This window comes from Podarcis liolepis (genome assembly GCF_965112155.1).
Source record: "Podarcis liolepis genome assembly, chromosome: 15".
Lineage (NCBI taxonomy): Eukaryota > Metazoa > Chordata > Lepidosauria > Squamata > Lacertidae > Podarcis > Podarcis liolepis.
In genome coordinates, this window is record NC_139566.1 from 15,413,665 (window position 1) to 15,439,803 (window position 26,139).

The following is a 26,139-nucleotide window of genomic DNA, read 5'->3' on the forward strand; positions in this document are numbered from 1 at the left end:
CGCTGGAGGAAGATGCGCAGTGTAAAGGATGAGGGGTCAGCAAACTTTTTCAGCAGGGGGCCGGTCCACTGTCCCTCGGACCTTGTGGGGGGCCAGACTATTTTTTTTGGGGGGGATGAACGAATTCCTATGCCCCACAAATAACCCAGAGATGCATTTTAAATAAAAGGACACATTCTACTCATTTAAAAATACGCTGATTCCCGGACTGTCTGCGGGCCGGATTTAGAAGGCGATTGGGCCAGATTTGGCCCCCGGGCCTTGGTTTGCCTACCCATGGATTAGACTTTGGGTGGGGAGTGTGTTATTGTGGACACCCTTCTGTGGCTTGTGTGGCCAGAGGGAAAAGCAGTAGAGGCAACTCTTTGTAGGTTACCTTTCAGCTGCAGGAACGGCAGAGGGGACTTGCACACACACTGATCTCTCTCCTTCCAGGGAATCTAGGGGCATTATTGCAAATTGAGGATCTCTTTCAGTCAAGCACTTGAGGGTACAGAGGTGAGGGGTATGGTAGGGTATGTCCTGTGAGACAGGGAGGCCAGGAAGACTGAATTTGGCCCCATCCCTGAGGGTGATTTGAGAAATCTGTGGTGGTTGATAGTACTATCAGTGACTACCTGGTGTTATAGAAATGGAACCTCCATATTTAAAGGGAGTTTGGGAACATCTCCAGTTTTTGAGTTTTCAGATTAGGCCACACCAAAGCAAGCACCTCAGATCTCCCTCACTTCGAGGAGAGAATTTCGAAGCATGTGTTTTTAACAATCCCATCAGAAGCCATGGAATTTGTGCACGTGAGTCCTTCTCTGCTCAGCACAGCTTCCCACCAGCTAAGCAAGTGTAGGGCTGCAGTTTCTAAGAAGCATGTTGACTGAAGTCTGCCATAACTCAGGAGGCTGGGAAGGGCTATCTGCACATGTTCAGAAGCCCTCGCTGCTTCTTAATTACAGGGGTTAAAAGTGTTTGCCTTAAAAACAGGTTCCGACGCACCAGGTCCTGTCCCTCAAATGGGTTAGAGCAAAATTTGCTTGCGTCTCCCACTTCCTGTTGCAACTTTATGCACATATTACTGCCTTGTCAGCCTAACTCTCCCTCTCTTCTGTAACATAAAAAGACGACAAATTCGCAGCAAGGTTGTATTAAAATAGTCAATACATTTTTATTGTTAAATCTGCATGCATTTCTTTATACGGATAAGATACAAAATTTGCCCCCTTCACCCTGTGCCCTTGCCAGAACTGCAGCCATTGACTTTGTGGCCATGTCCATAATGAAAAATTAAACTTAATTCCTTGCCTGTTTAACTGTCACAACTCAGTCAGAGGAGTTTCCTTCACTCACATACCAGGGTTGAGTTTTTCTAACTGCTGCCAATTTCATTCTTCTTATTGAACTTTTTTGAGGCCCCTTCCAACGTTAACATTCTATTCTATGGGTGTCAACCATGCTTATATGACAGGGTTGCCAACTTATCAAAAAGAAAAACAGCCTGACCTGCTCCTGTGCATTTATCAGCAGCTTGATCTGCAAAAACCAACAGAAGATGTTTCCCATGGCATGGAGATGGTACTTGTATGCAGATCTAGTTGTAGTGTTAAGGGCAGCCCTTTCCTATCGGATGCTGTGGGACTACAACTCCCTGCACTGGCTGTGTTAGTTTGAGCTGATGGGAATTGTAGTCCAAAACATCTGAAAGGGCATCAGACTAGGGAAGCCATAGGACCTGCAAGGGCCAAATAACGGGAAGAGACGGGCAAGCTCATTGTAAGGTACAACTCAAAAGAGATTCATTTTCACCCTGTCCTTCAACACGCAAACGATCCTGAATCAGGGTATATAAAATATAAAATGAAACTTAACAGTACAACAATTCCAGTAAACAAACAAATATTAATATGAAATCAAGCAGTATGACAACTTACCCTCCTTACTACAAAAGTCAGTGGCTTAATACATCAAGAACCCATGTCATAAAAAGCCTGGCTAAAGAGGTAAGTTTTCAGCTGGTGCCCAAACACCAGCTGGATCTCAAGAAGGAAGTCATTCCAATGCCAGGGAGCCACCACTATGGAGGTCCTTTCATGAGCTACGGAGGTACAAACTTCACTCGGTGATGAAGTAACTTATCCCCCAGCGACGCTGCCTTTGGGTTGTAGTTTTGTAATGGTACTGTGTGTGTGTGTGTATATCTCACAATTCTTTGGTGACCTTCAACAGCAAAATCAGTTGAAGGTTATCTTTTGTTTCCAGGATGAGGAACCGGTGGCCCTCCAAAAATTGTTGGGACTCCAAATCCCATCATCTCTGGACAGCGTGGCCAGCAGTGAGGGATAATGGAAAGTTGAAGTCCCAGCAACTTGTGAAGGGGATAGTATTCTCCGATTGTATTTGGATCAGAGGATTCCTCTGCAGCAACCAAGCATGAAGAGAAACGGACTCCCTTCTCACCCCATTAATGTCCCTTGTGGGAGAAAGGTTCTTCCACTGCTCTGCCCCAACATTGACAACTGCCAATTGGGGGCGTCCTCTGTTGATGCTCCAGCAGTCCTCCGTTACAAATTCCCGTCACCCTCGGCGTGGGGCGCCTTCTACGCCAGCCAGGATGGGGGCAAAGCCTCAGGGGCGGCAGTGGCAGTCTCGTTCCAGGCGGATTGCTCGAATGACCAATGAGCCGTCCTCTTTGAGGAACACGAAGGGCATCGGTGCCCGGCGGGTCTGGCAGCAGTGTCTCTGTTGAGAGAGAAGCAGCAGGAGGAAGGGCTCAGGTTCAGTCCGTGATGGCATCTCCAGGCAGGACTGGGAGAGACCCTGGTCTGAAACCCTGAAGAGCTGCTGCCAGTCAATGTAGGCAAAACTGTGCTAGAGGGATCTGGCTTAGTAGAAAGCAGCTTCCTGGGTACAATTTATTCACTTACCATCCAAAGATAACAGGAGGGCCAACCCTAGCCTTGTTTCACTCTCCGGAAGACAAGAACACAAGAGGGAGCCCTTAAAAAGGCCCAGCCAGGAAGAGAACAGCAAGGACCCTAAGGAGCTGCTGCCAGTCCGAGTGGGCAATACTGAGTTATGTAAACAAATAGCCTGAAGGGAATAAGGCACCTTCTTAGGTTCCCTGGGGGAGGGACTATAGTGCAGTGGGAATTAACCCCTGCTTTGCAAGCAGAAGCTCCCCAGGGTCATTGCTGATTAAAAGGATCTCATCCATCTCAGAAAAGACTTCTCTGCCCGTGATCAAGGCCAGATCCATCACTTGGCATCTTGACAGCAAGAGCCAGAGATCGCTCCCTGCCCTTGCTCTGAAATCTGACCTAAATCTGCTTCATTAGATATAAATTGGCATGTTGCAGAATTGTGCCCTGAAATGTTTAGGTCACCAGCGATACCCCCACAGCTTCCTATGTCCCAGAGGAGGGGCCCATACTTAGTCAGGAGCAGATTCCCTTGTTTGGCAGCCCAGAAGGTCACACCTTCGATCCCTGCATCTCTGGGAGCAGGTGCGGAAAGATGGGCCCTTCTCTGCCCTAGACTCTGGACAGGCACTGCCGGTCAGAGCAGACTGTACAGGGTTAGCTCAGGAGGTGCGCAACCTGTGGTTCCTCGGCCTAATTTCATACGGCTCTCTGAGAGGCGCTCTGTACCTGCTTGGCTTGCCCATCTGGCCGACGGCTCGGCTGCTCAAGTCCGCAGTCTTGAATCCAAAGGGTCTGCGGAGGGGCCTTGTCCTTTCGTCGGCAGCGGCACCCGAGGCACTGGGTGAAGACGAAGGACACCGGGTGCAGCACCCAGCTTTGCCAGCCAAGATCTGGGGGAGGAGGAAGTCCAGAAGGAAAAGGTGGGTGAAGATACAGGAAAGGTGGTGGGGCAGGAAGCTGCAGTGCAGACAGGGGGTCATTCTCCCCCATGAAACCCCTGGATTAGGGGAGGGGAACGTTTGCAGGATTCCAACTCCCAGCAGCCCCACCAGCATGGCTAATGGTCATGGGGCGATGGGAGTTGTAGTGTCGTAGGGCCTGACAGATCCCCTACACCTGAGGCTGAAACAAAAGGGTTAGGTAAGAGAACCCTCCCTCTTGCCATTTCTACATTCTAGACCCCTCTCCAAATCTGTATTTGTTTTGTGTTTGGGTATCTGAGTGTATCATGCAGTTCACCCCTCAAGGGGGCACCACAGTTTAAGGGGAAAACATGGCTGCCACAAGTGCATTGTGGGTAATACTCTTGAGAAAATGGAGGTAAGAGTCGAAAATTGCTGGAATGCTTCAGAGTAGAGTGCATTAACATTTATTAGCATTAGTAAACTGGAACCTGAGGAGACTGTCGATATTTTTGTTCTTTCAGGTCAGTTCTTAAAAGTGCCTCGTTTCCTTGGCTTTTAATTAAACGGCTCCACTATCCAGCCAGGATGGGCAATTTCAGGACTGAAGGTAGCTTTCAGGCATAGGAGCCAACCCTTACGGACCAAAGTCCCTTTGTCTCCCCCCATAAAATATTTGAGGGGGCTGGGCCCCCCAAAGTTGATGCTATATTGCTCTCGGCAAGTGTCCCTATTTTCCAGGGACAGTCCCAGGTTTGCAGAAGCCATCCAGGTTTCTGATTTGATCCTAGAATGTCCCACTTTTACTTAGGACGTCCCTACTTTCACTGGAGAAATGTTGGAGGGTGTGCACCTTCCACTTTTGCCTCTGAAACCCTGGGAGACCTGGGATCTTCCCTTCCCTTCCGACAGAGGGAAATCATCCCTGATTATCTTCAGCCCCAATAATGCCCCTTTGCTTGCCTGGTGGGAGGACAGAGAAAGGTAGGTGTGCAAATGAAGCTTTGATGCCCCCCCCCTTGCCACTTTCCCCTCTGGCACTGCCGACCACTAGCCAATGGCTCCTGGAAGGTTGTCTAGAAGGGAATGCAGCCCTTAAGAAAAGGCTCCCCACCCCTGGCTTAGCATTACCTTCCAACGTGACATGGTGGGAAATTTGGGTGCAGCTTTCTCTTCGGACCAGAAGTGTCTCATTGGACGAAAGATCTGTTTGGGGAACAGGTGGGAGAAGAATGAAATTCGAAAGGCACTTCCTTTATTATTAGGACTAAGGAAAAGGCCACAAAATAGTGGCAAGGTTTTTAAGTTGTATTCATTCAACTTGTTTTTATTATTGCTTGTTAGCCGCCCTGAGCCCGGCCTTGGCTGGGGAGGGCAGGGTATAAATAAAAATTATTATCATTATTATTATTATTAAGGCTTGTGGGTTTCTTGGAACTCTTCCCCAGCCAAAGATGTTACAGGAAGGATTGGGGGGTGAAGTGGGCTTTGGGGAGATAAGGAACCTAAAACGGATACAAACATTAGGCTTGATTCTGCAGACATAAAGTCACCTCAGTTCCAAGGTTGAGGTTGCAGGCTGTATATGTCCCTCCCAGGGCCAAATTAAGACCTTTTAGAGACCCAAAGCACTTAAAAGATTATGCTGGCCCGCACCATATTGATTCAAAATAAAAAGCAATATTATACTTTATAATAATAATAAAAAAGAAAGCATAGATTTATTGCAGCACATGACGGGATCTGAACTCCTCACATTATTTTGATCTAGATTAGTAGGAATACTCCCTGGAGATAAGTAATAAAAAGAAAATAGAAAAATTGGGGGAAAGTTTGTAGTGGAGTGTAAGGAAGCCTAACAAAGTTGTGATTTTCCCCTTGATGGGAGGTATTCCTACTAATCTAGATCAAAATAATGTGAGGAGCAGTGTGGAAGTGATATTAATTTGGGATTACCAGCAGGTGTGTAACAGTTGCTGGTCTCAATAAATGTCCCCCAGTTTTGGTCACTCTCCCCATTCCACAGATGGGACTACCAAGGCTGAAAGTGAGCATTTTGCCCAACATCTCACAGCAATTCCTTGGCAGAGGGAGGAATTTGAACCCACATCTCCAAGCTTCCGACGCATCAACACTAGGTATGTTGAGCTTTTCAGACTGAGCTGTTTGCTCCTGTCAATCTCAGTAAAAATGTCTGCCAAACTGAAAAGATGGACCTTTCCCCCCGCATGCTAGAAAAAACTTCATATGCTGCATTTCTGTCTGCTGGGCTGCTCAGACAGCCATAAAAACAGGGCTTAAAAAAAGAAGTAGCAGCAGCAACTTTTATCTCAGTTTAATTAGCGGTACTTGGTGAGGCAAAAGGAAAAGGAAGATTATGGTTAGGTGAATTTATGCAGAGGCTTAAGTAATTTCAGAAGCTGTGCTTTCTGACCCATAAGCCCCTCACTATCAGTGGTAAGTGGTGAAGGAAAAGGCACTCTGTACATGCTTTAAAGGTAAAGGGACCCCCGACCATTAGGTCCAGTCGTGGCCAACTCTGGGGTTGCGGCGCTCATCTCGCTTTATTGGCCGAGGGAGCCGGTGTACAGCTTCCGGGTCATGTGGCCAGCATGACTAAGCCACTTCTGGCGAACCAGAGCAGCACATGGAAACGCTGTTTACCTTCCCACCGGAGCGGTACCTATTTTTCTACTTGCACGTTGACGTGCTTTCGAACTGCTAGGTTGGCAGGAGCAGGGACCGAGCAACGGGAGCTCACCCCGTTGCAGGGATTCAAACCGCCGACCTTCTGATGGGCAAGTCCTAGGCTCTGTGGTTTAAGCCACAGCGCCACCCGCGTCCCTTGTACATGCTTTAGGGAACTGATATTCCACGGCAGCCTTGGCATTGAAAGCAGATCCTGGAGCCAAGGCCCAGTGCCGATCAAACCCTTGCCTTCGGGTTGGGATAAGTGGGCAGGTCAAGGTGAGGGATGCAGAAGTGGGGTGGGAATGAAGACTCACTGAAATGCTGCCCCCCACTGGACAGATCCGGCAGTTCCATCATTTCCCAAGCTTCATGCGCCTGCCTCCTTGTGCCAGCTGCGATCCTGGGGGGGCTGTCCAACCGGAGCAACCGGAGCGTGGCAGAGCCCACTTCCTGGAGGGCCCGCTCCCTGCAGCTGCCGGAGGAGACAGAACAGGCAGAGATCAGCTACAGGTTCTACAGCTTGCCAATGTCGCTTGGGGAAGGGCAGATCACATGCTTTGCATGCAGAAGGCGCCGAGTTCAACCCCCGATGGCATCTCCAGCTAGGGAGAGATGCTGCCAGCCAGTGTGGACATTACTGAGCTAGATGGCCCAATGGTCTGAGTTGATAGGAGGCAGCTTCATATGTCCCTCTGCTGTTGCAATGCCACTTCTGTTTGAGCTTTCAAAACCACACAAGCACAGCATGGGTTTCATTAGCGGGGGAAACGTCTCTCACCCTTGCAGGTGAGGTAGCTTGTGCAAAAGGGCACAGGTATGAATCTGGGAGAAATAAGGTTCAATTTGCATTATCGCAGGAGCCTATCTAATTTGGGTTTCCTGAAACAATATGTGAAACAATTCTTACGACACCTTCTTTCCTCCAAAAAGTTCCTTTTATCTTCACAACATTCCTGTGAGGTAGGTTAGGGTGAGAGGCAGTGATTAGCTCACAGTCACCCAGTGAGCTTCATAGCTGGGCTGGGATTCGAACTCTGGTCTCCCAGGCCCTAGTCCAACAGTTCTCCAACAACAACAAAATTGCACAAAACTGTATTAGGGGAAAGTGTGCAGCAAAATGCACACATCTTGGTGAAAATGGTATACAAAGCCGCCCTGATTTTAGGGCAAATTGCTTGCAGAGATTTGTATGTTAGGAGAAATGTGCAGGAAAAGCTGGCTGTTTTTATGAGGAATTTTTCAATAAATTGCAAACTGCTGGAGAAATGTTGCAAACTGAAGATTAGAAAAATGAGAAGCTGAGACAAAATGGGGCAGACTCATCCGTCCCATAGGCACAGGAGCAATCTCTTCTGAGGTTGCCAACAACAACAAAACAATATAGCCCTCCCTGCTCTTCTACTTTTAACAGCAGCTTGACGGGCAAGGGATTAGCAGGGGATGCACTCCCCCTTTAATATCTGCCAATAAAGCTGCCATAACAAAACGGAGGAGCAAAAGCTGGCTGGGAAACTGGGATCCAGTTCACTGAACAAGCAGGAGCCTAAACAAAGGAGAGAAACATCCTTTGTTTCCAATGCCTATTGTTACTCAGATAACCTGCTGAATACATCCCTTTCTAAAAGGATTGTGCTTTCCCTTCCACCACAACTCTGTCCTCCAGAATGAGCCTCCTCTCTCTGTTTTAGCTCACCTCCCAGCACCACACAGAGGTATGACAACAACAAATTTCAGGTGGCCTTTTCTGTCCTCTCTCTGCAACACAGTTCTCCACCTTCGAATTTAGCTACACAACCCTCCTCAGCCAAATTAATTTAATTTTTATAATTTATTTTAGTAATTTTAATTTTAATGAAGCAGAACAGGCTAAGGAGGCCATTTCGGATCTGGAAGGGGCTCCTGGATTTCTAACAGCCTGAGTGACATCGAAACAGCCAAAAGTGACACAGGTATAGAGGGAGCTGCCCTCTACTGAGTCAGGCGACTGGTCCATCCAGCTCAATATTGTCAACACTGGCTGGCAGCAGCTCTCCAAGGTTTCAGGCAGGAGAACCTGGAGCCTTCCCCGAATTAATATTGGGGAGTGATTCAGGGGCAAAGCCACCCAAGCAAACATCTGCAGAGGTTTTAAAGCAGAGGTTGAGTGGCCATCTGTCATGGTTGAGATCCCTGCATTGCAGGGGGTTGGACTAGATGGCCCCCAGGGGTCCCTTTCAACTCTACAATTCTATGACAGCACCCCTGACAGCCTGTGCCCAGCCTCTCCAGCAAAGAACAGCTTACCACCTCCCAAGGAGGACGCCTGTTCCACTGTCAAAGAGTACTTATGGTTAAGACGTTTCCCCCTAACATTTAGCCGAAATACCGTATTTTTTGCTCTATAAGACTCACTTTTTCCCTCCTAAAAAGTAAGGGGAAATGTGTGTGTGTCTTATGGAGCGAATGCAGGCTGTGCAGCTATCCCAGAAGCCAGAACAGCAAGAGGTATTGCTGCTTTCACTGTGCAGCGATCCCTCTTGCTGTTCTGGCTTCTGAGATTCAGAATATTTTTTTTCTTGTTTTCCTCCTCCAAAAACTAGGTGCGTCTTGTGGTCTGGTGCGTCTTATAGAGCGAAAAATACGGTAATCCTCTTTGCAAACAGTACAGGCAATTATCTTTCCCGCCAAGCTGGTGCTGCTGACCAGCCTGGCCATGGCTGCTTTAACGTCCCTTAAAATTGTTACTGTGCTCACAGGAGAAAAGCAGGAAGCAGGTCCTTGGTCCATCTAACTCAATACTGCCTACACTGACTGGCTGAGATTTCTTCCCTAACAATGATCCTCTGTCTAGGTGATAGGTATTCTACCTTTTGCACAAGCCACCAGGTGGTTTATAGCAAGGCAACCATGCTGGCTGTCCCACAAGGACTGGACTAGTTGGTCGGCATTGAAGCAAGCTGAGCTAGCAGAAAGCGGCAGGGATAAGTTTGAATTGATTCCTCCCAACGAGAGCCCTTTTCGGACACAGTCCTATATGCCTACTCACCTGGGAGGAAGTCCCATTGAACCCATTGGGGCTTACTATTGAGGAATACATGTGGGATTGGACTGTTTTTGTTGGCTGTAGCAACAGCAAGGGGAAAGACCCAGAACTCTTTTATTATGCTTTTAGATGTGCTGGAAGCCGCCCAAAGTGGCTGGGGAAGCCCAGCCTGATGGGCAGGGTAAAAATAATAAAATTAGTATTAATATTAATCCTCACCTCCCTTTCTTATAGATGCCAGCCCCACTGGGGAAGGGCTGTGGCTCACTGGTAGAGCATCTGCTTTGCATGCAGAAAAGCCCAGAATCAGTCGTGCTGGACATCTCCCTGTACGGCCCGCAATGTCCCCTGCCTTGAAACCCTGGAGAGCTGCCAATTCGTGTGTTGGACCAGTGGCCTGACTCAATATAAGGGAGCTTGCTGTGTTCCCATTGCATTTGGCAGGGCTTACTTCTGAGTAGGCACAGTTAGGACTGCACTTTAAAAGACTGCAGCTGCAAATCCTTTGCAAACTTTGTAAGCCCCTTTCCAACGCAGCAGAGTTTGCTTCCAAGTAAACACCTGTGGGAAAATGCTGCACAAGCTTGTGCTGGATCAGACAAAAGGGCTGTCTAGTCCAGGATCCTGCTCCCACCGCTGGCCAGCCTTTGGGACCCTAACAAGCATGTTACGAAGGCAATGGCCATTCCCTGATGTTCATCCCCAGCAGCTGGCAATGTCCTAGGATAGCTTGCCCCTGACCATGGGAGATCAATTTAGCCAGGATGTCTAAGACTCATCTATGGTCCTCAAGAAGTTGTCTAATTAATTTTCATTATTATTATTAAAAGGCAGCCACCGGTGACATGAATTGTGGCAGAGAGGTCTGTAAGTTAACCAGGTGCAATGGAAGCATGGGTTCTGTCTGTTCTGAAACCTCTGCCAAGCTGGTTGTGGGAAGAGTAACAATTGCCAGCAAAGTATCTCTGTTTCCACATTCTCTGCAGTATGCATCATTTCAAAAATCTCTGCCGTGTCCCCTGTAACTTTTCCGCACAGGGGAACGTACGAAGCTGCACCGTACTGAGTCAGGCCATTGGCAGGCTGGCAGCAAGGGGTCTCCCCCAGCCATACCGGGAGAGGTGCAAGACTGAAGGGGGGAAATGACTGAACCTAGGAGCCTCCCGCAATGAAAGCAGATGCTAAGACGCTCAACAGGATCTCAACCCTGGGACCATCTGCATGCAAACTTTCCCTACTCCCCTGATCACACAGTCTTCTTCGTTACCCTAAATAACAACCCTCTTCCCACCTGTCATCACATCCCAACGGACCAGCCCCACACCCCACATTTCCTTCAAGACAACACACAACACTCCCACCCCCCCAACACCCATTTTAATCATCACAACAAACTTGCTAGGTACGCTAGGCTGGGGGGGGGGGAGCCTAGCTAGAGAGGAAGACTGACCCCAAGCCACCCAGGGAGCCTCAGACTTTAGGTGTAGGACAGGTATTAAATCAGAGCCTCAGGTCCAGCCACCGCACCAGATAGTATTCCCAAATTGCAAGCACAAAAGGATCTGGCCAGCTGCTTACCTCTCATTGAGGGTAACGACGGACGACTCGAGCGGCTGTTCTTCATCAAGGCTGGACTCCCGGAGGAGGGCGAAGGACCCCCACGACGACACCCCTGTCAGCAACCCACTCACAAGCACCAGGTGGAACATGGCGCACGCCAGGAGGGTGCCACGCCAAGCCAGGCGGGCAAAGCCAGGGGGGAGAGAGCAGCGGGGGTGCAGGGTAGCCTAGCCTGGCCAAGAATGCCAGCTAGACTAGGCGGGCGAAACTGGCTTGGGCAGAGCAAGGATGGAAGCAGAGGGACTGTGAGAACCCACTTTTATCTGCCTCTCCCCCAACACTGCCGTGACCTTGGCATTTTTCACAGGCAGGCTTGTGCCTTCCCTCAGAGGAATTGGAGAGGCAGCATCACGCGCCAGCTCCTGGGGGCCGTGTCCCAGCATTCGCCCTCCCACAAAAAAACCCTACCTTGTGTGGGGCGGGGGAATTAAAACCAGGAGCTGAGATTCAGCGTCAGAAGAACATGCTTGAAATAGCCCAACTCAGTTCTGGAAGGGTGGGCAAAAGAACTTCTGGGCATAAGCAGAGTGCTTTTAAAAAATAGCAAAAACCACACATCTGCACCTGGTGCAGGTCCCATTCCTTTCAATGGGGGCTGTGTGGGAGAACATTTCTGCTGCACTCGACCTGTTGGATTCCATGGTGGCGGCTTTAAAACCTTGTATTTTACCTCAGGCTGGGTGTTTCAGAGGCAAGATTGTGTCTCGCTGCATTAATGAACCTAAGAACATAGGCCTCCTGCTACCCTTAGGGGCTGGCTGCCCGCTGGGGGTGTCTCCTGGGCTATGCCTCCACCCATCGTGATTCAGAGCAGGCCTCTTCCCCACTCCTGCCACGGCCTTTGATTGACAGTTCAGCTGTCAGATAAGGTTCATTTGACACCTTCATTCACCCCTTTTTCCCTGAAAGAAAAGGGGTGCCATTTTGTGGTTCACCTCAGGGGCCAAATGTCTTCCGCCAGCCTTGCTTCAGCTGCTGTCACTGAGGATGTGGGCAGGAAGCAAGGCAGTGCGAAGGCCAGCAAGCTCTGAGGTTCTGCGTAGACGGCCTATTTCTGGGGTACATGCCTCTGCTCCCACCTCAAAAAGCTGTAGCTCCTACACAGAGGCAGAATAAGGGAGTAAGGAGGGCTGGCTGGCAGGCAGGCAGGCAAAAAACCCAATGCCTTTTCCTTCCCCCAGTTGTTACTGCTTGATGGGTCTATTGAGCAGGACTAACAATGGCTGCAACCCTTGGACTGCACAGCCCTTCACAAGAGGGTCCAGAGCCTTCAGAGAGAGGACTGTCCTCTGCAAAAGGGAATGTTCTGACTCTGTCCATCACTTTAAATTTCCCACAATGCACCAGAGACCACTAAATAGAATCACTCTGGGACGTTGTCGTAAATGTAAGATTACGAAAAATGAAGAAAGACTTACTTAGAAAAAAGAAGTTTATTACAATCATTTTTGTTATTTATTTATTCATTAGTGGGGTGGGGGGAAAGCTTTTTCAATTTGCGTATAAGAGTCAAATCTTAAATCTGATGTAAATATTTATGGAGAAGTTGTTTAGTGTTTGCAGATTACTTTAAAACGGAGACAATCCAACACTATTTATCTTCAGTTCTGACTGAATGAATTACATAATTCATACCTGGCTCATCGTCGTTTTCTTTTTATTTCCAGAAAAGGAAAATTTATTGCATTATCATATTGTATGTGTGTGTGTGTTGCACCTTTAAAAAAGTGTTTTGCAGTTTCAGTGCATGATGAAAGTACTCCAGTTTTCAATAAAAAGATTATTTCATTGCTTTTGTAAAGCCCACCACTTTTAACTTTCCGTGAGGCCACAGCACATCCTGACCACCTTGATGAGACGCCTTCAGACCTAGAGGCAGCCCTGGCTGCTATAACCCCATCAATTGCTATTAGCCACAACAAACCCGCCTTGTCCAGAGGCAGTGTGTCCTGTGTACGTGATGGATGCGAATAACAAAGCCACAGGTGCTGCTTGTGAGAAGGCCACACTGTTGGAGGTAAAAAGATGATGGGCTAGATGGGCCTTTGATCTGATCCAGCCAAGGAAGGTTTTTTTTGTTTAAATTGCTTAAAATGTTTACTCAGTAGATACAAAGATCAAGCTTTGCAAAAATAATAATAAAAGAGGACAAAGAAAAATATATTTACAATAACTGTAAGACATGTTTGCATCTTGTCATATAATTTGAGAGCACAATCAATCGTGTCCTTCACTCCAAAATTCATTGATCCTCGCCAAGTCCTCCTAAAATATGTTATTTTCCAGATTTTAGCAATGAAGATTTTTTTTTTTGCAGCTGTTAATAAGTTAGCTAGCTATTATTTTTGAATCTGCATCTAATACTTGAATCTTTCAATGACCCAGAAGCATTTTTAATTTTTTTGCATCTAGAGGTAGTGAATGTCCTCCTAGCCAAGGTTGCTTTTACGTGTGTGGGGTTTTCCCTTTCATTCCTTATTAAAAATAAACCCAAGAAACAGTGCCCGCTTTCATCTGACAGGTTGGAGGGTGAGGAGGAGACCTCGACTTCTCTTTTCTCTTTCCCCTTTTCTCCCTCTCCTAAAAGCGAGACATTCCTGCGTTAACAGGGAACTCTTGTCTCCTTAGCCTATAAATAGCGTCCCAGGTTGACTTGGGGAGGGGGGGCGGTATGTGCGCATGAAAAAAGTGTGTGCAGGATGGGGGGAGCAACATGACCGAACGGTGGAATCTGCTAGGAGATTAGCCGTCCGCAGACACAGCACACTGCACCTGCTTCCAAGGTCTTCACATCAAGGGAAGTGGGGGGAGTTGCTAACTGGACTGAAGCATTAAATTAGCTGCAGCCATGGCTGGGCGAGGGGGGGGGCGGACAAAATGGGGGACTAGTCTGCGGGTGCCTGGCTCTTTTGAAGTCAATCCAGGCCCTTCTCTTTGAATAGTCCCTTTACTTTAAATAATAATAATAAAAGGAATTATCTAGCCCTTTGCGATAAGGATGGGCGAAGGGAACAGCGGTGCTGTCAGGACAGGGTTTGGAATTGTAGAGTTGGAAGGGACCCTGTCGGTCATCTAGTCCAACGCAGGAATCTTTTTCCTGACCACGGGCCTCAAAGCCACAACCCTGAGATCGAGAGTCTGCCGACTGAAATATCAAGAATAGAAACATAGGCAACTGCCTTACACTGTTAGGCCCCTGGTCCATCTAACTTAGTATGGTCTCCACTGACCAGCAGCACCTCTCCAGGGTTTCAGACAAGATGTTCCCAGCCCCAACTCTACAGCTGGGACCTTCTGCATTCAAAGCAGATGTCCTGTCCCTGAGCTACAGCTCTTATCCTCCAAACAGAGTCACAGTCACATTTTCAAGTAGGACACCTTGAACTGGACCAGGTAGCTCACTGGCAACGAGCCGGCACAAGGCTTTGGGGCTGGCGATGACCCACAGTGCCACTCGCCAACGTGGCAGCTACATTTGGCACCATCTTCAAGGGCAGCCCCAACTAGAGCGCCTTGCAGCAGTCCAGGTGGGAGGTGATGGGCACCTGCGGCCAGGAAGAGCCACAGCTAGGGCACCAGCCGTAAGTGAGCAGTTTGTCAGTTTGGGCACATGGAGTTGTCCTTTCCGCTGAAAAGTCCAGAACCAGAGTCTGTTCCTCTGCATCTTCTTGTCCTCATCATGTGATTCACCTAACCGAGAATCCGCTTGTATCCAGATGCAGAGAATAAGCTCTCCTACTTGGGATGGGAAACCTGCAGCTAAGAATGGATGGATCTGTTTGTTTTCGTTTCTTGTTTTTACGGTCTTAAACCCAACTCTCTACATTTCAACATCAGTTTGCAATTATTTAAAGAGTCCTTGTTAAAATTATCTATCATTTGAGAGCAGATTTCTCTTAATGCTGCCAATTTTACCTAATGCACATTTTTGCAAAGCGGCTACCCTTAATATGAGTGTGTTTGTTCTTTTCACTAATACTGTACTTTTAACAAAAATATATATAACTTGATTGTAGAACTGCATTGCAAAATACAGAGAAGTGTGAATTTCACAGGGTGCAGAGGAGGCAAAAGGGATGTCCTGGGGCTGAATATATCCATGAACTGAAACCCACATGCCTAATCGATGGAAATGCCTTTGTCTGGGTTGCAAGGGCCATTCTCATTTCTGCAGAACAGCTGCCAGAGGCAGAAGAGCCAGACTACTCACCCTGCCCCCCTGCAATTAGCTGGCAATCTTGTGAACCACATCCTCTCAGGGCCAAGCTTTTGACTCTAAAAGTGTCTTGTTTTTAACACCTTAAGTGTGCAGTAGGTTTGTCTTTTCAAACTGAAAGTTGCATCAGCTGGGGTTGGGGATGATAAATTAGCTGGATCGGGTGTTTGCATTGAGGAAATTTCCACTCTGCACTCCATTTATAGAATCATAGCATTATAGAGTTGGAAGGGACCACAAGGGTCATCTAGTCCAACCCCCTGCTATGCAGGATTTATTTATTTTTGCGCAGTGTGGGGTTCAAACCCACGACCCTGAGATTAAGAGTCTCATGCTCTACCGACTGAGCAGTGGTACTACAGATCTTCCTCGGGAGCACACGAAGGGAGTAAGGGGTCAAAGTGCCCTTTCCCTGCTTGCTCCTGAGCCCTCACTGCATGAAGTGAAGGTACAGGGAATCAGGCAGAGGGGGCCTTCTTGGCAGTGGCACCTTCCCATCGTATGTCAAGGAGACAAAAGAACTACACAACTTTTAGAAGACATCTGAAGACAGCCCTGTATCAGGAAGTTTTTAATGTTTGATGTTTTATTATGTTTGTACAATATATTTGTTGGAGGGCAGGGTAATAATAATAATAATAATAATAATAATAATAATAATACAGTGGTACCTCGGGTTAAGAACTTAACTTGTTCTGGAGGTCCATTCTTAACCTGAAACTGTTCTTAACCTGAAGCACCACTTTAGCTAATGGGGCCTTCCGCTGGCGCAGCGCTTCTGCTGCGCGATTTCCGTTCTCATCCTGAAGCAAAGTTCTTAACCCGAGGTACTATTTCTGGGTTAGCAGAGTCTGTAACCTGAAGCGTCTGTAACCTGTGGTACCACTGTAATAATAATACTCCTCTTGGAGGCCCTTCCAACTCTACAATGCTATGAAATGACAGCCTGGAGCCCCCCAAAGTGGCAGGGAGGTGCCCTGGAAATTTGAACCAATGCTCAGCAAAGGCCAGGTATCATCTAAACTTCACGTAAGCTTTGTGTAAGCAAATGAGCGGGACTGCTCAAGAAAGCAGTCTCCTGGCTGAGCCCCCGGCCTGTTTTGTTCCTCTTGGAGGAAGGGGGGCAGGAAGGGGAGCGAGAGGCCAGGATGCCAGGACTGCTCTGCTCCAGCAAACTACATCCTGGGCCTTCCAAACACCCCTCACACTCACCCACCCCGGAGGAACAAAGGAACATTGCCAGTGGCCTGCCAAGTGTGGGGCAGGTGCCCAAACAGAGATGCTGGGGGGAGGGGGGGAGAAGGTTGAGAACGCGCTGCAAGCACAGGTGGGGCACAGCAAGCAAAGGGACGACCATCGCTCAAAGCCGCGGGTGTGACCAACCAGGGCATTTCGGTTTCTTTTTCTAATAATAATAATAATTTATTATTTATTCCCCACCCATCTGGCTGGGTTTCCCCAGCCACTCTGGGCGGCTTCCAACAGAATATTAAAATACAATAACCTATTAAACATTAAAAGGTTCCCTAAACAGGGCTGCCTTCAGATGTCTTCTAAAAGTCTGGTAGTGTCTCTGACATCTGGTGGGAGGGCGTTCCACGGCTGGGTGCCACTACCAAGAAGGCCCTCTGCCTGGTTTCCTGTAACTTGGCTTCTTGCAGCAAGGGAACCGCCAGAAGGCCCTCAGCGCTGGACCTCAGTGTCCGGGCTGAACGACGGAGATGCTCCTTCAGGTATACTGGGCTGGGGCCATTTAGGGCTGTAAAGGTCAGCACCAACACTTTGAATTGTGCTTGGAAACGTACTGGCAGCCAAGGTAGGTCTTTCAAGACCGGTGTTATAGGGTCTCGGCGGCTGCTCCCAGTTACCAGTCTAGCTGCTGCATTCTGGATTAGTTGTGTTTTCCGGATCGCCTTCAAAGGTAGCCCCACATAGAGCGCATTGCAGTAGTCCAAGCGAGAGATAACTAGAGCATGCACCGCTCTAGCGAAACAGTCTGAGACAGCCTTAATATGCAGATGCAGGCAGCCTTCCTCAATAAAGGCAAACGCAGAGTGGCAGTGGTTTGTGAGAGTGGCTCTCTGCACATGCTCAGAAGGCTGCCCTGCCCTTGCCACACACAGGTCCCCAAGGGCCAGAAAGCCCTGCCACCCCTCCCTAGAGCATGATGTGCACTTGAAGTCTTTCCGACACCCACCCGCCCTCCCAAAATAACACCCCTCTTGTCTTCCTGCCTCTGTGGTTCCTCCCCACTCTGTCTCACCTCAGCATCTTCTTCTGAGCTCTGAGCCCCAGGAGCTACTTTCACTCCTAACCACACAGCTGTGCAGATTGCAGCCGCGATGTGGCCGACAACCTTCCCTGCCGCTCGCTTAATGCTGTGGGGGCTCTGGATAGCTGCCCCCTTTGCTAGCACCTTTCTGGCCCCAGACCTGAGCACGGTGAGAGGGCCTGAAGGGGAGGGCAGAGGTGAGGGTGAAGGGTGGGGGCTCAGGTGGCCAAGGAGGGTGGTGTTTATTCAAGGGATTTATTCAAGTACTGTTGCTTGGCATGCCATGCCCGCCTGATTCTCCCTGACGGGGCTCCTGTGCTTTTAATAGCTGCCTTACAGGCAGACATTCAACTGGTGAAGCTTAGGAACACAGGAAGCTGCCCTTTACACTGAGTCAGGCTGTTAGCTCAGTGTTGACTACACTGACTGGCAGCAGTTCTCTGGGGTTTCGGATTGGGGACATGGTTTGTTCATTTTGGGAGTCAAAAGCACAGGCGTCAGAAGAAAAGATGCCTGCCCAATAGAATAAAAAACGAAGTGTCTAGGCCATGGGTAGGCAAACTAAGGCCCAGGGGCCGGATCCGGCCCAATCGCCTTCTAAATCCGGGAATCAGCGTGTTTTTACATGAGCAGAATGTGTCCTTTTATTTAAAATGCATCTCTGGGTTATTTGGGGGCATAGGAATTCGTTCATTTCCCCCCAATATAGTCTGGCCCCCCACAAGGTCTGAGGGACAGTGGACCGGCCTCCTGCTGAAAAAGTTTGCTGACTCCTGGTCTAGGCCAAATGGGGTTGCCAGCAATGGATAGAATTAAGATTGTAAAAGAGAAAAAAATGGAGGGGGGATCGTTTGTGATACTCCCTGGAGGGATTCAATTAACCCTCTCTGTGCCTTTTGCTTTTGTCTCAGTCCCAACTGACTCAGATGTTCCAGGATTTTATGAGGCAGTTCAATAAAACCTACCTGAGCCAAGAAGGTAACAGCAGTATTGATTCCCATTGGGTTAGGGTGTGGGTAAGGGAAGATGGCGGGAGGGGAGGGGTCCTCTCTGGGGAGAACAAGCCCCACATGTTGAGCACAAGATTCCTGCATTGCTGGGGGTTGGACTAGATGACCCCTGAGGCCCCTTCCAGCACTACAGTTCTAGGATTCTATGAGAGCGATAATAGAATTCACAGTCAGTTTCATGGCTGAGCAGAACCGGGTTCCTCTCTGCATCCTGGCTTTTCTGCAAGACTTTGAATATTGGCTCACTGCAACAACCCAGCTTGAAAAACTACTTGCAGCTCTTTGGCAGCGAGCAGGAGCCTCTGAGCATGAGGAGAGTGCTTTCTGAGGCTAGGCTTCTTGGGCTGAGGTTCAAGACAGGAAAAAAAGGATGATGATGATGGGGAATGTCTCTTCAGATCGAGGATGGGGAAACTGTGGCCCTCTTGACCTTGCCGGACTCTGACTCCCATCAGCCTCCAGGCAGCATAGCTAATGGGCCAGCGAGGATGGGAGTTGGGGTCCAGCTACATCTTCTGAAGAGCCTGACAGGTTCCCCCCACCTGCTCTCTAATTTGCATCTCTTGGCTTGCTCCAAAATGTGGAATATGCACAACCTTTGGGCTGTGTTTGGGGGCCTCTTGCTGCTTATTCTCCTTCTCTGGGGGCACCACTGATTCTCCTTCCTCCACTGTCTCCTCTTGATTTCTGACCCCAGAGATGCAATATCGGTTCAAGGTCTTTGTGCAGAACTTAGAAGTCAGCCGGCGGCTGCAGGCTGAGGAGTTAGGGACGGCGCAGTACGGGGTCACCCGCTTCAGTGACTTGACAGGTAAAAGTGTGTGTGTGTGTGTGTGTGTGTGTGTGTGTGTGTGTGTGAGAGAGAGAGAGAGAGAGAGAGAGAGAGAGAGAGAGAGAGAGAGAGAGGAGGCTGGATGTTGGGTGTTATTAAATTAAAGGGCATCACAGAGACAAGGCTGGGCTTGCCCAGTGGGCCATGTTTTTCTTAATCTTGCCAGGGCCTTGTGACATTCTCAGGCAGGTAGGAATTCAACTGGAGAAAATTGTAGCCAAGAAAGGCTGCACCTGTTGGATTTCAGTTTGTGGAGGAGCTAATGCCGGTAATTTCAGACGAAACGAAACAAAACCATTGGGTGGTGAAGGGGAGAGGGTCTGTAGCTTTACCTCTGAATGTTTCAAACTCAACAAGACCTTGATGGCTTCCAGGGCAGGATTCAGGTATCAGCTGGGGCTCAGGAAGCAGCAGCAGGCCAGGAAAAATCATACAAAATAATTCAGAACGCTCGAACTCCAGACCACCCAGTGAAGCTGAAGATTCAGAGCAGACAAAAAAGGAAGTCCTACCTCACACAGAACCTAGTTAAAACTTTGGAGCTCACTCCCACAAGATGTAGTGACCCAGCTGGTCAAAAGCTCTCAAGGAGGGTGTGAAGCAGGTCCAGTGAGGGGTATTGTTTGGGGAGCAGCCCAAGGGGCAAATAGAGAAGCCTGGAGGCAGGGCCGGATTTAGGTTTGATGGGCCCTTTATAGGTCCAGCTGTCCTTTGTCAACAACAAATTATCACTGGTTTTTGTGTTGAATATATGCTCTATGGTAATTTATGGACCTGATAGGTATCTATAAAGCTATTTGCACATATTACCATGCAACCAGTCCATACAGAATGTAGGCACCCTGTCTACAGAAATGAGCAAACAGGTGCTATTTTAGGGAGCATGGTAGCAAGCGGGGCCCATTACTTACATCATAGGAGCCTACACAACACAAAACACTTACTGTATGTAGGTTTTATTTTATTTGTTTTTTATCTTGTATTTTGGAAATGTACATCCAGGTTTTTTTCCTTTAAATTTTTTTGGGGGCCCTAAGAGAGTGAGGCCCTAAGCCGTAGCTTGTTCAGCTTATATGTAAATCCAGCACTGCCTGGAGGGCCACATATGGGCCTGAGGCCTGAGGTTCCCTGTCCTGGCGTCACACACATTACAAGACGTGCACATATCTGCTTGTGGAGGTGACTGACGGAGCACAACGCCACCCTTTCTTTTCCTTTCCCCACCACACAGAAAGTGAGTTTGCGATGATGTTTGGCATCCCTCAACCCTCCCAGCTCGGCCTGCCCCCCAGCTTGAGGGACTCGGATAACTCCCGCCTGGGGAAATTAACCAAATCCTGCGACTGGAGGAAAGCTGGCGTCATCCCAGCCGTAAAATACCAAGTAAGTAGACAGAAAGGGATTGTGCAATGCTTCGGCATACTCGTCCTGCCCCACAGAGATGGGGTGGAGGAGGTATTAAGGCCAGTGTACCCCACACACAGGTGGCATTGTGGTCTAAACCACAGAGCCTAGGGCTTGCCGATCAGGTCGGTGGTTCGAATCCCTGCGACGGGGTGAGCTCCCGTTGCTGGGTCCCTGCTCCTGCCAACCCAACAGTTCGAAAGCACATCAACGTGCAAATAGATAAATAGGTAACGCTCCGATGGGAAGGTAAATGGCGTTTCTGTGCGCTGCTCTGGTTCGCCAGAAGCGGCTAGTCATGACCTGGAACGCCGGCTCCCTTGGCCAGTAAAGTGAGATGGGCACCGCAACCCCAGAGTCATCTGTGACTGGACGTAACGGTCAGGGGTCCCTTTACCTTTACCTTTTACCCCACACAAGTGATTCCCCAGTCTCTTCTCTGTCCTGCTTTGCCTGAGCAATGGGAAGTTCAAGGGGGGCTGTTGTAGGGTTCCCTTTAGAGAATGGACAGGAGACTTCAAAGCCCTTTCTGAAAGCCTCAATTTGTTTAATAAGCTTATAACAGGGAATCGATGCAGCCAATGGGAGCTTCAAGGCAGAATCGAAAGCCATTCTAGAGTCATCCACACTGAGGGCACAGAGAACCAAGTCTCCCTTGAATCACGCAAGCGAGGGTTGTGCAGGGCTGTCAATTTCTGTTTCAGTTTATCATTTTTCAACTCCTCAGTTCAGTTCTCTGTACATCTCTGTTTGCAATCCCCAAAGTAAAAATTCATTAGCATCCTAGTGCCCATTTCCCCTGACAGGCACATTTTGGCATTCAGTTTTGCCACCTGGTATATACTGGTGCTTTTTTTTTTTTTGCAGGCAATTTCCCCTAATACAATGCATTTTTAAAAATGTTTTCAATAATATATGCATTCTAACACCCACTTCTCCTACGATAATAGACACTTGGTTTGTCTGGAGAGCCGCAGTAGAAAAGTGGGAGGAAAAAAGGATGTCTGCGTTGTGGTTCGCATATTGTTTTGGAAAGTGCAAATCAGGGACGTTTGCACTAGAATCCAAACTGAATTTCCTCCCTATCCTTGACACCACCAGTGCTACAGTGCGCTAAAGCAGTCCAGGAGGGGACTGATGGGGAAATGCGCTGAGAAGTGTGGGGTGAACGAGTTATGGGCAGGAAGACGTGTGATGGTTGCGCAAGCAAATCTGGGTGAACGCTCACTGCTAACAAAGCGGAACAAATGCTCCGTAAAGAACGGACCTAGTCTAACTTCTTACACCAGCTTTGTGCAAGCAAATCAGGAAGAATGACTGCTGCATAAAGAGGGTGTCTTGAGGGCCCCCCAGCATTCAGCCTGATATCTAGCTGATTCTACCACCCTCATTGTTTTATTGTCATTCTAGGAAATGCTTTAGTTTTCCAGTAAATTTTCTGTGTGGGCAACCGGCTGTTTAAAGGCATTCAGAACAAGGCTGGGGGAGTGGGGGGTGGGAAGGGTGTCAGTTTATGGCTTATCTCTCAAGTCTATGTTAGGGTTTTTGAGAACAGAATTTTGGGGACAGAACAGGGGTGGGGGAGAAGAGGATGGGATATGTCCCAGGTTAACTATTCCTGCTCCCTACAATCTCTCTTCCCTTCCCCTCCCAGGGCAAAAAGTGCAGGTCGTGCTGGGCTTTTGCTGCTGTGTCCAACATTGAGGCCTTATGGAACATCCACAGACATGTGCCAAGGAACCTTTCGGTCCAGGGTATGTCGGGCATTGGGAGAGCAGGGCAAGGGGTGGGTGGGTGGCCAGAGACAGGCAAGGCATGGGAGTATATTTTAGGCACAGGAGCTCATCATGGTAATCGCCTTCCCATAGCCACACACCCCAAACATCTCAGTGGGCTGGCTCTTGAGCCGCCCCACCCCAAGCAGGGCACTATGACAGGTGGGCAGGGCCACCTATCTGTCAATCACTGGCAGGGATGGGCAAATGTGACAATTTCAGTTTCTCTCGATTTCTCATTTTTCCATTCTCATGTTCGGTGCTCCACATCAGTTTGCAGTTTGTTTGTTTTTTTAAATCACAAGCACTCTAGTGTGGATTTCCCCTAATCTAACATTTTTGAAAGCCATTTCCCCTAATAGGCACATTTTTTGCAAAACAGCTTCCCCTAACAGAATGCATTTCATAGAATCATAGAATGATAGAGTTGGAAGAGACCACAAGGGCCATCGAGTCCAACCCCCTGCCAAGCAGGAAACACCATCAGAGCACTCCTGACATATGGTTGTCAAGGCTGTGCTTAAAGACCTGCAAGGAAGGAGACTCCACCACACTCCTTGGCAGCAAATTCCACTGTCGAACAGCTCTTACTGTCAGGAAGTTCTTCCTAATGTTTAGGTGGAATCTTCTTTCTTGTAGTTTGGATCCATTGCTCCATGTCCGCTTCTCTGGAGCAGCAGAAAACAACCTTTCTCCCTCCTCTATGTGACATCCTTTTATATATTTGAACATGGCTATTATATCACCCCTTAACCTCCTCTTCTCCAGGCTAAACATGCCCAGCTCCCTTAGCCGTTCCTCATAAGGCATCATTTCCAGGCCTTTGACCATTTTGATTTCCACTAACATATGCACTTCCATTCACAGCTTACCCCACTCAGTTTATGCCAATTTGTAATAATAATAATAATAATCATCATCATCATAATAATCATAATAATTTATTATTTATACCCTGCCCATCTGGCTGAGTTTCCCCAGGCACTCTGGGCGGCTCCCAATCAAGTGTTAAAAACAGTACAGAACACTTTACCTGGCCAGAGAACTGCATTGCAAAATTTGCAAAATGTGAATTTCGAAGGAAAGCTGTTTTTCCAGTTTGTTTGTTGTTTTGGAAAGGGGGAATTAGTTAGGTTCACCTTTAAATGCGAATTGAATCAAAAGTCTCGCCCATCCCTAATCACTGGATGTCTAAAAAACCCCACAGGTATCTTGACTTGAGTTCAAGTTACGCTGCAAAGGAAGGTCCCAGCCAATCCAAGTGGGAATCTCTTCAGCTGAATCTGCCAAACTGGCTCCGAGCTGTGTAGTCTGCCCCATCCTTGCTAGCTGGAAGGTTCTTCTTTTCGCCAAGGCATGGAGATTACATTCCAAAGGCTGGAGACAGATTTCTAGCTATCAGGAGACCCTCTCCTGTCATTCATTGACTGTTGTCTTTCTTACACGAGTTAATGGAAGCTACCCTTCCTGAACCTAGATATCAGCCTAGCAAATAGCACTTATGCTGTAATTTGTGGTTGAAAAAGAAAGGGGGGGGGGGAGAGTGCAAACATTACTGTTCTCCTTTTGTCCTTCCACTGAAACATTTCCATGTAGGGTCCATTTACTGTTCAGCCATTCAGGAAATTTTACCAAGCAAGCTTTGGGTCTAAGCACTGGCAGGGACCATCAAAGGGACGGTTGTGTGTATGTTGAACCCAAACCACCAGTCCAGTTTGGGATTCTCCTTAGGGTGGGTTGACTCTTTGTTCTTCCATTTCAGAGGTACTAGATTGCACATACAACAAGATCGGTTGCCTGGGAGGCTATGTGTGGGATGGACTCCGGACTGTCTTCAACAGCAGTACGCAAACCTTTTGAATTCCCACTCTTCTTATTTATTTTCTGTAGGAACAACCCTTATAGCCTGCCTTTCCCCCATGGATCTGGGCTATTATGTTCCCTGCCAACATATTTTACCCTCACAACAAACCCTGCAATGCTGTTAGCCAGGTAGATACAATCCCAGTTTAATTCAGAATTATTACAGGGCCTTTAAGCGTGAGTCAACAGTGTGATGCAGCAGTAAAAAAAAGCTAATGCTACCCTAGGCTGCATCAACAGAAGTATAGGGTCCCGATCCAGGGAAGTCATAGTCCCGCTCTGTTCTGCCTTGGTCAGACCACACCTGGAATACTGTGTCCAGTTCTGGGCACCACAATTTAAGAAGGATGTTGACAAGCTGGAACGTGTGCAGAGGAGGGCAACCAAGATGATCAGGAGTCTTGAAAGCAAGCCTTATGAGGAACGGTTGAAGGAGCTGGGTATGTTTAGCCTGGAAAAGAGGAGACTGAGAGGAGATAGGATCAAGCATCTAAAGGGCTGTCAGATGGAAGATGGAGCGAGCTTATTGTCTGCTTCTCCAGAGAGTTGAATCCCAACCGACTGATTCAAAACACAAGAAAAGAGATTCTGACTTAACATTAGGAAGAACTGTTTGGCAGTGGACCAGACTACCTTAGAAGGTGATGGACTGTCCTTCCTTGGAGGTCTTCAAGCAAAGGTTGGACGGTCATCTGTCATGGATGCTTTGGTTGAGATTCCCGCATTGCAGGGGGTGGGACTAGATGACCCTCAGGGTCCCTTCCCACTCTATGACTCTTTGATTCTAGGAATGTAGGAAGCTGCCTTTCACTGAGTCACACCTGGGGTCCATGTAGCTCAGGGTGGTCTCTGCTGGCCAGCAGAGGCTCTCTAGGGTTTCAGATCTGCCCCAACTACGTGGGGAATATGGGAACTGAACTTGGGACCTTCTGCGAGTGGGTGCTCTGCTACTGAGCTAGGGCCCTTCCCTATCTCTGCACTCCTGGCACTTTTGCATATTTCACCCCACTCCTTGGATCTTGTCTTTACTCCCTCCTGCCCCAAGAGACTAGGCAAACTAATATTCGGGAAGCTAATTGGCCTGGCATTGTATAAACTGGAGAGGTTGGCTGGGACCTGTGTGTGTGTGTGTTTTCCTGCTTAAGTGGGGAAGGGGAGAAGGGAGGTATGTGCTGCCTTCCACCAGCCCACTGCTATTCACCTGCTGTGTCTTCCCTCCTTCCCAGGCGGACTGTCAAGCAGCCTTCTGTACCCCTACACCGGCAGAAATCAGACATGTCAGAAGCACCAGAAACGAACAGTTACCCAAATCGACGGCTATGAATTACTCCCCAGAGATGAGAATTGTAAGGATTTACTAGCCCATGGCAGAGTAGGAGGTCTGTGGGGGAAGTGGGTGTGAATTGCAACTTTGCACAGTAAGAAAAGGATAAGAAGGCATAATTTGTTAATGGAGGTCTTAGAACTGAACCTTTCTGATTCCAGAGGTGTGGGAAATTTGCCTCTAGCAAATACGCAGTAAGGGAAGGAGAATGCACTCTGCACATGTTTAGAGGGTGCTCTCCTCTGCTGGTATTATCCATAACTGGACCTAGGCTCTTAGGATCTTGACTCAGTGTA

General features: G+C 48.3%; 2 protein-coding genes and 1 long non-coding RNA gene across 9 annotated transcripts in view; 1 reads left to right on the forward strand and 2 right to left on the reverse strand.

The window, feature by feature from the left end:
• Positions 1–1,134: 1,134 nt before the first annotated feature.
• On the reverse strand, positions 1,135–12,475 carry LOC310694678 (uncharacterized protein). The gene is made up of 5 exons (XM_083478033.1): positions 11,106–12,475; positions 6,820–6,977; positions 4,946–5,020; positions 3,639–3,802; positions 1,135–2,730 (listed from the first exon to the last, which is right to left on the reverse strand). Exons 1-5 carry the CDS (start codon positions 11,234–11,236, stop codon positions 2,617–2,619), a joined length of 642 nt encoding a protein of 213 aa, XP_083334159.1. The 5' UTR covers positions 11,237–12,475; the 3' UTR covers positions 1,135–2,616.
• The window catches only part of CTSW (cathepsin W), a 29,228-nt gene continuing 6,884 nt past the window's right edge, over positions 3,796–26,139 (forward strand). The window contains exons 1-8 of one of the 7 annotated variants that reach the window (XM_083477978.1): positions 5,841–5,952; positions 12,950–13,164; positions 18,547–18,613; positions 19,343–19,456; positions 20,709–20,860; positions 22,536–22,635; positions 24,419–24,499; positions 25,746–25,865. In XM_083477978.1, the coding sequence (XP_083334104.1) occupies positions 13,108–13,164; positions 18,547–18,613; positions 19,343–19,456; positions 20,709–20,860; positions 22,536–22,635; positions 24,419–24,499; positions 25,746–25,865 (691 nt within the window). In that variant the 5' untranslated portion in view covers positions 5,841–5,952; positions 12,950–13,107. Of the gene's footprint in view, positions 4,233–5,840; positions 5,953–12,949; positions 13,165–16,508; positions 16,736–17,590; positions 17,805–17,894; positions 18,188–18,546; positions 18,614–19,342; positions 19,457–20,708; positions 20,861–22,535; positions 22,636–24,418; positions 24,500–25,745; positions 25,866–26,139 lie in introns of those variants that run through there. The other 6 variants (XM_083477979.1, XM_083477980.1, XM_083477981.1 and 3 more) reach the window with 6 other exon arrangements.
• On the reverse strand, positions 13,538–19,027 carry LOC310694691. Its single transcript, XR_014519791.1, has 2 exons — positions 18,601–19,027; positions 13,538–14,906 (listed from the first exon to the last, which is right to left on the reverse strand). It is a non-coding gene; the product is annotated as an uncharacterized lncRNA (long non-coding RNA).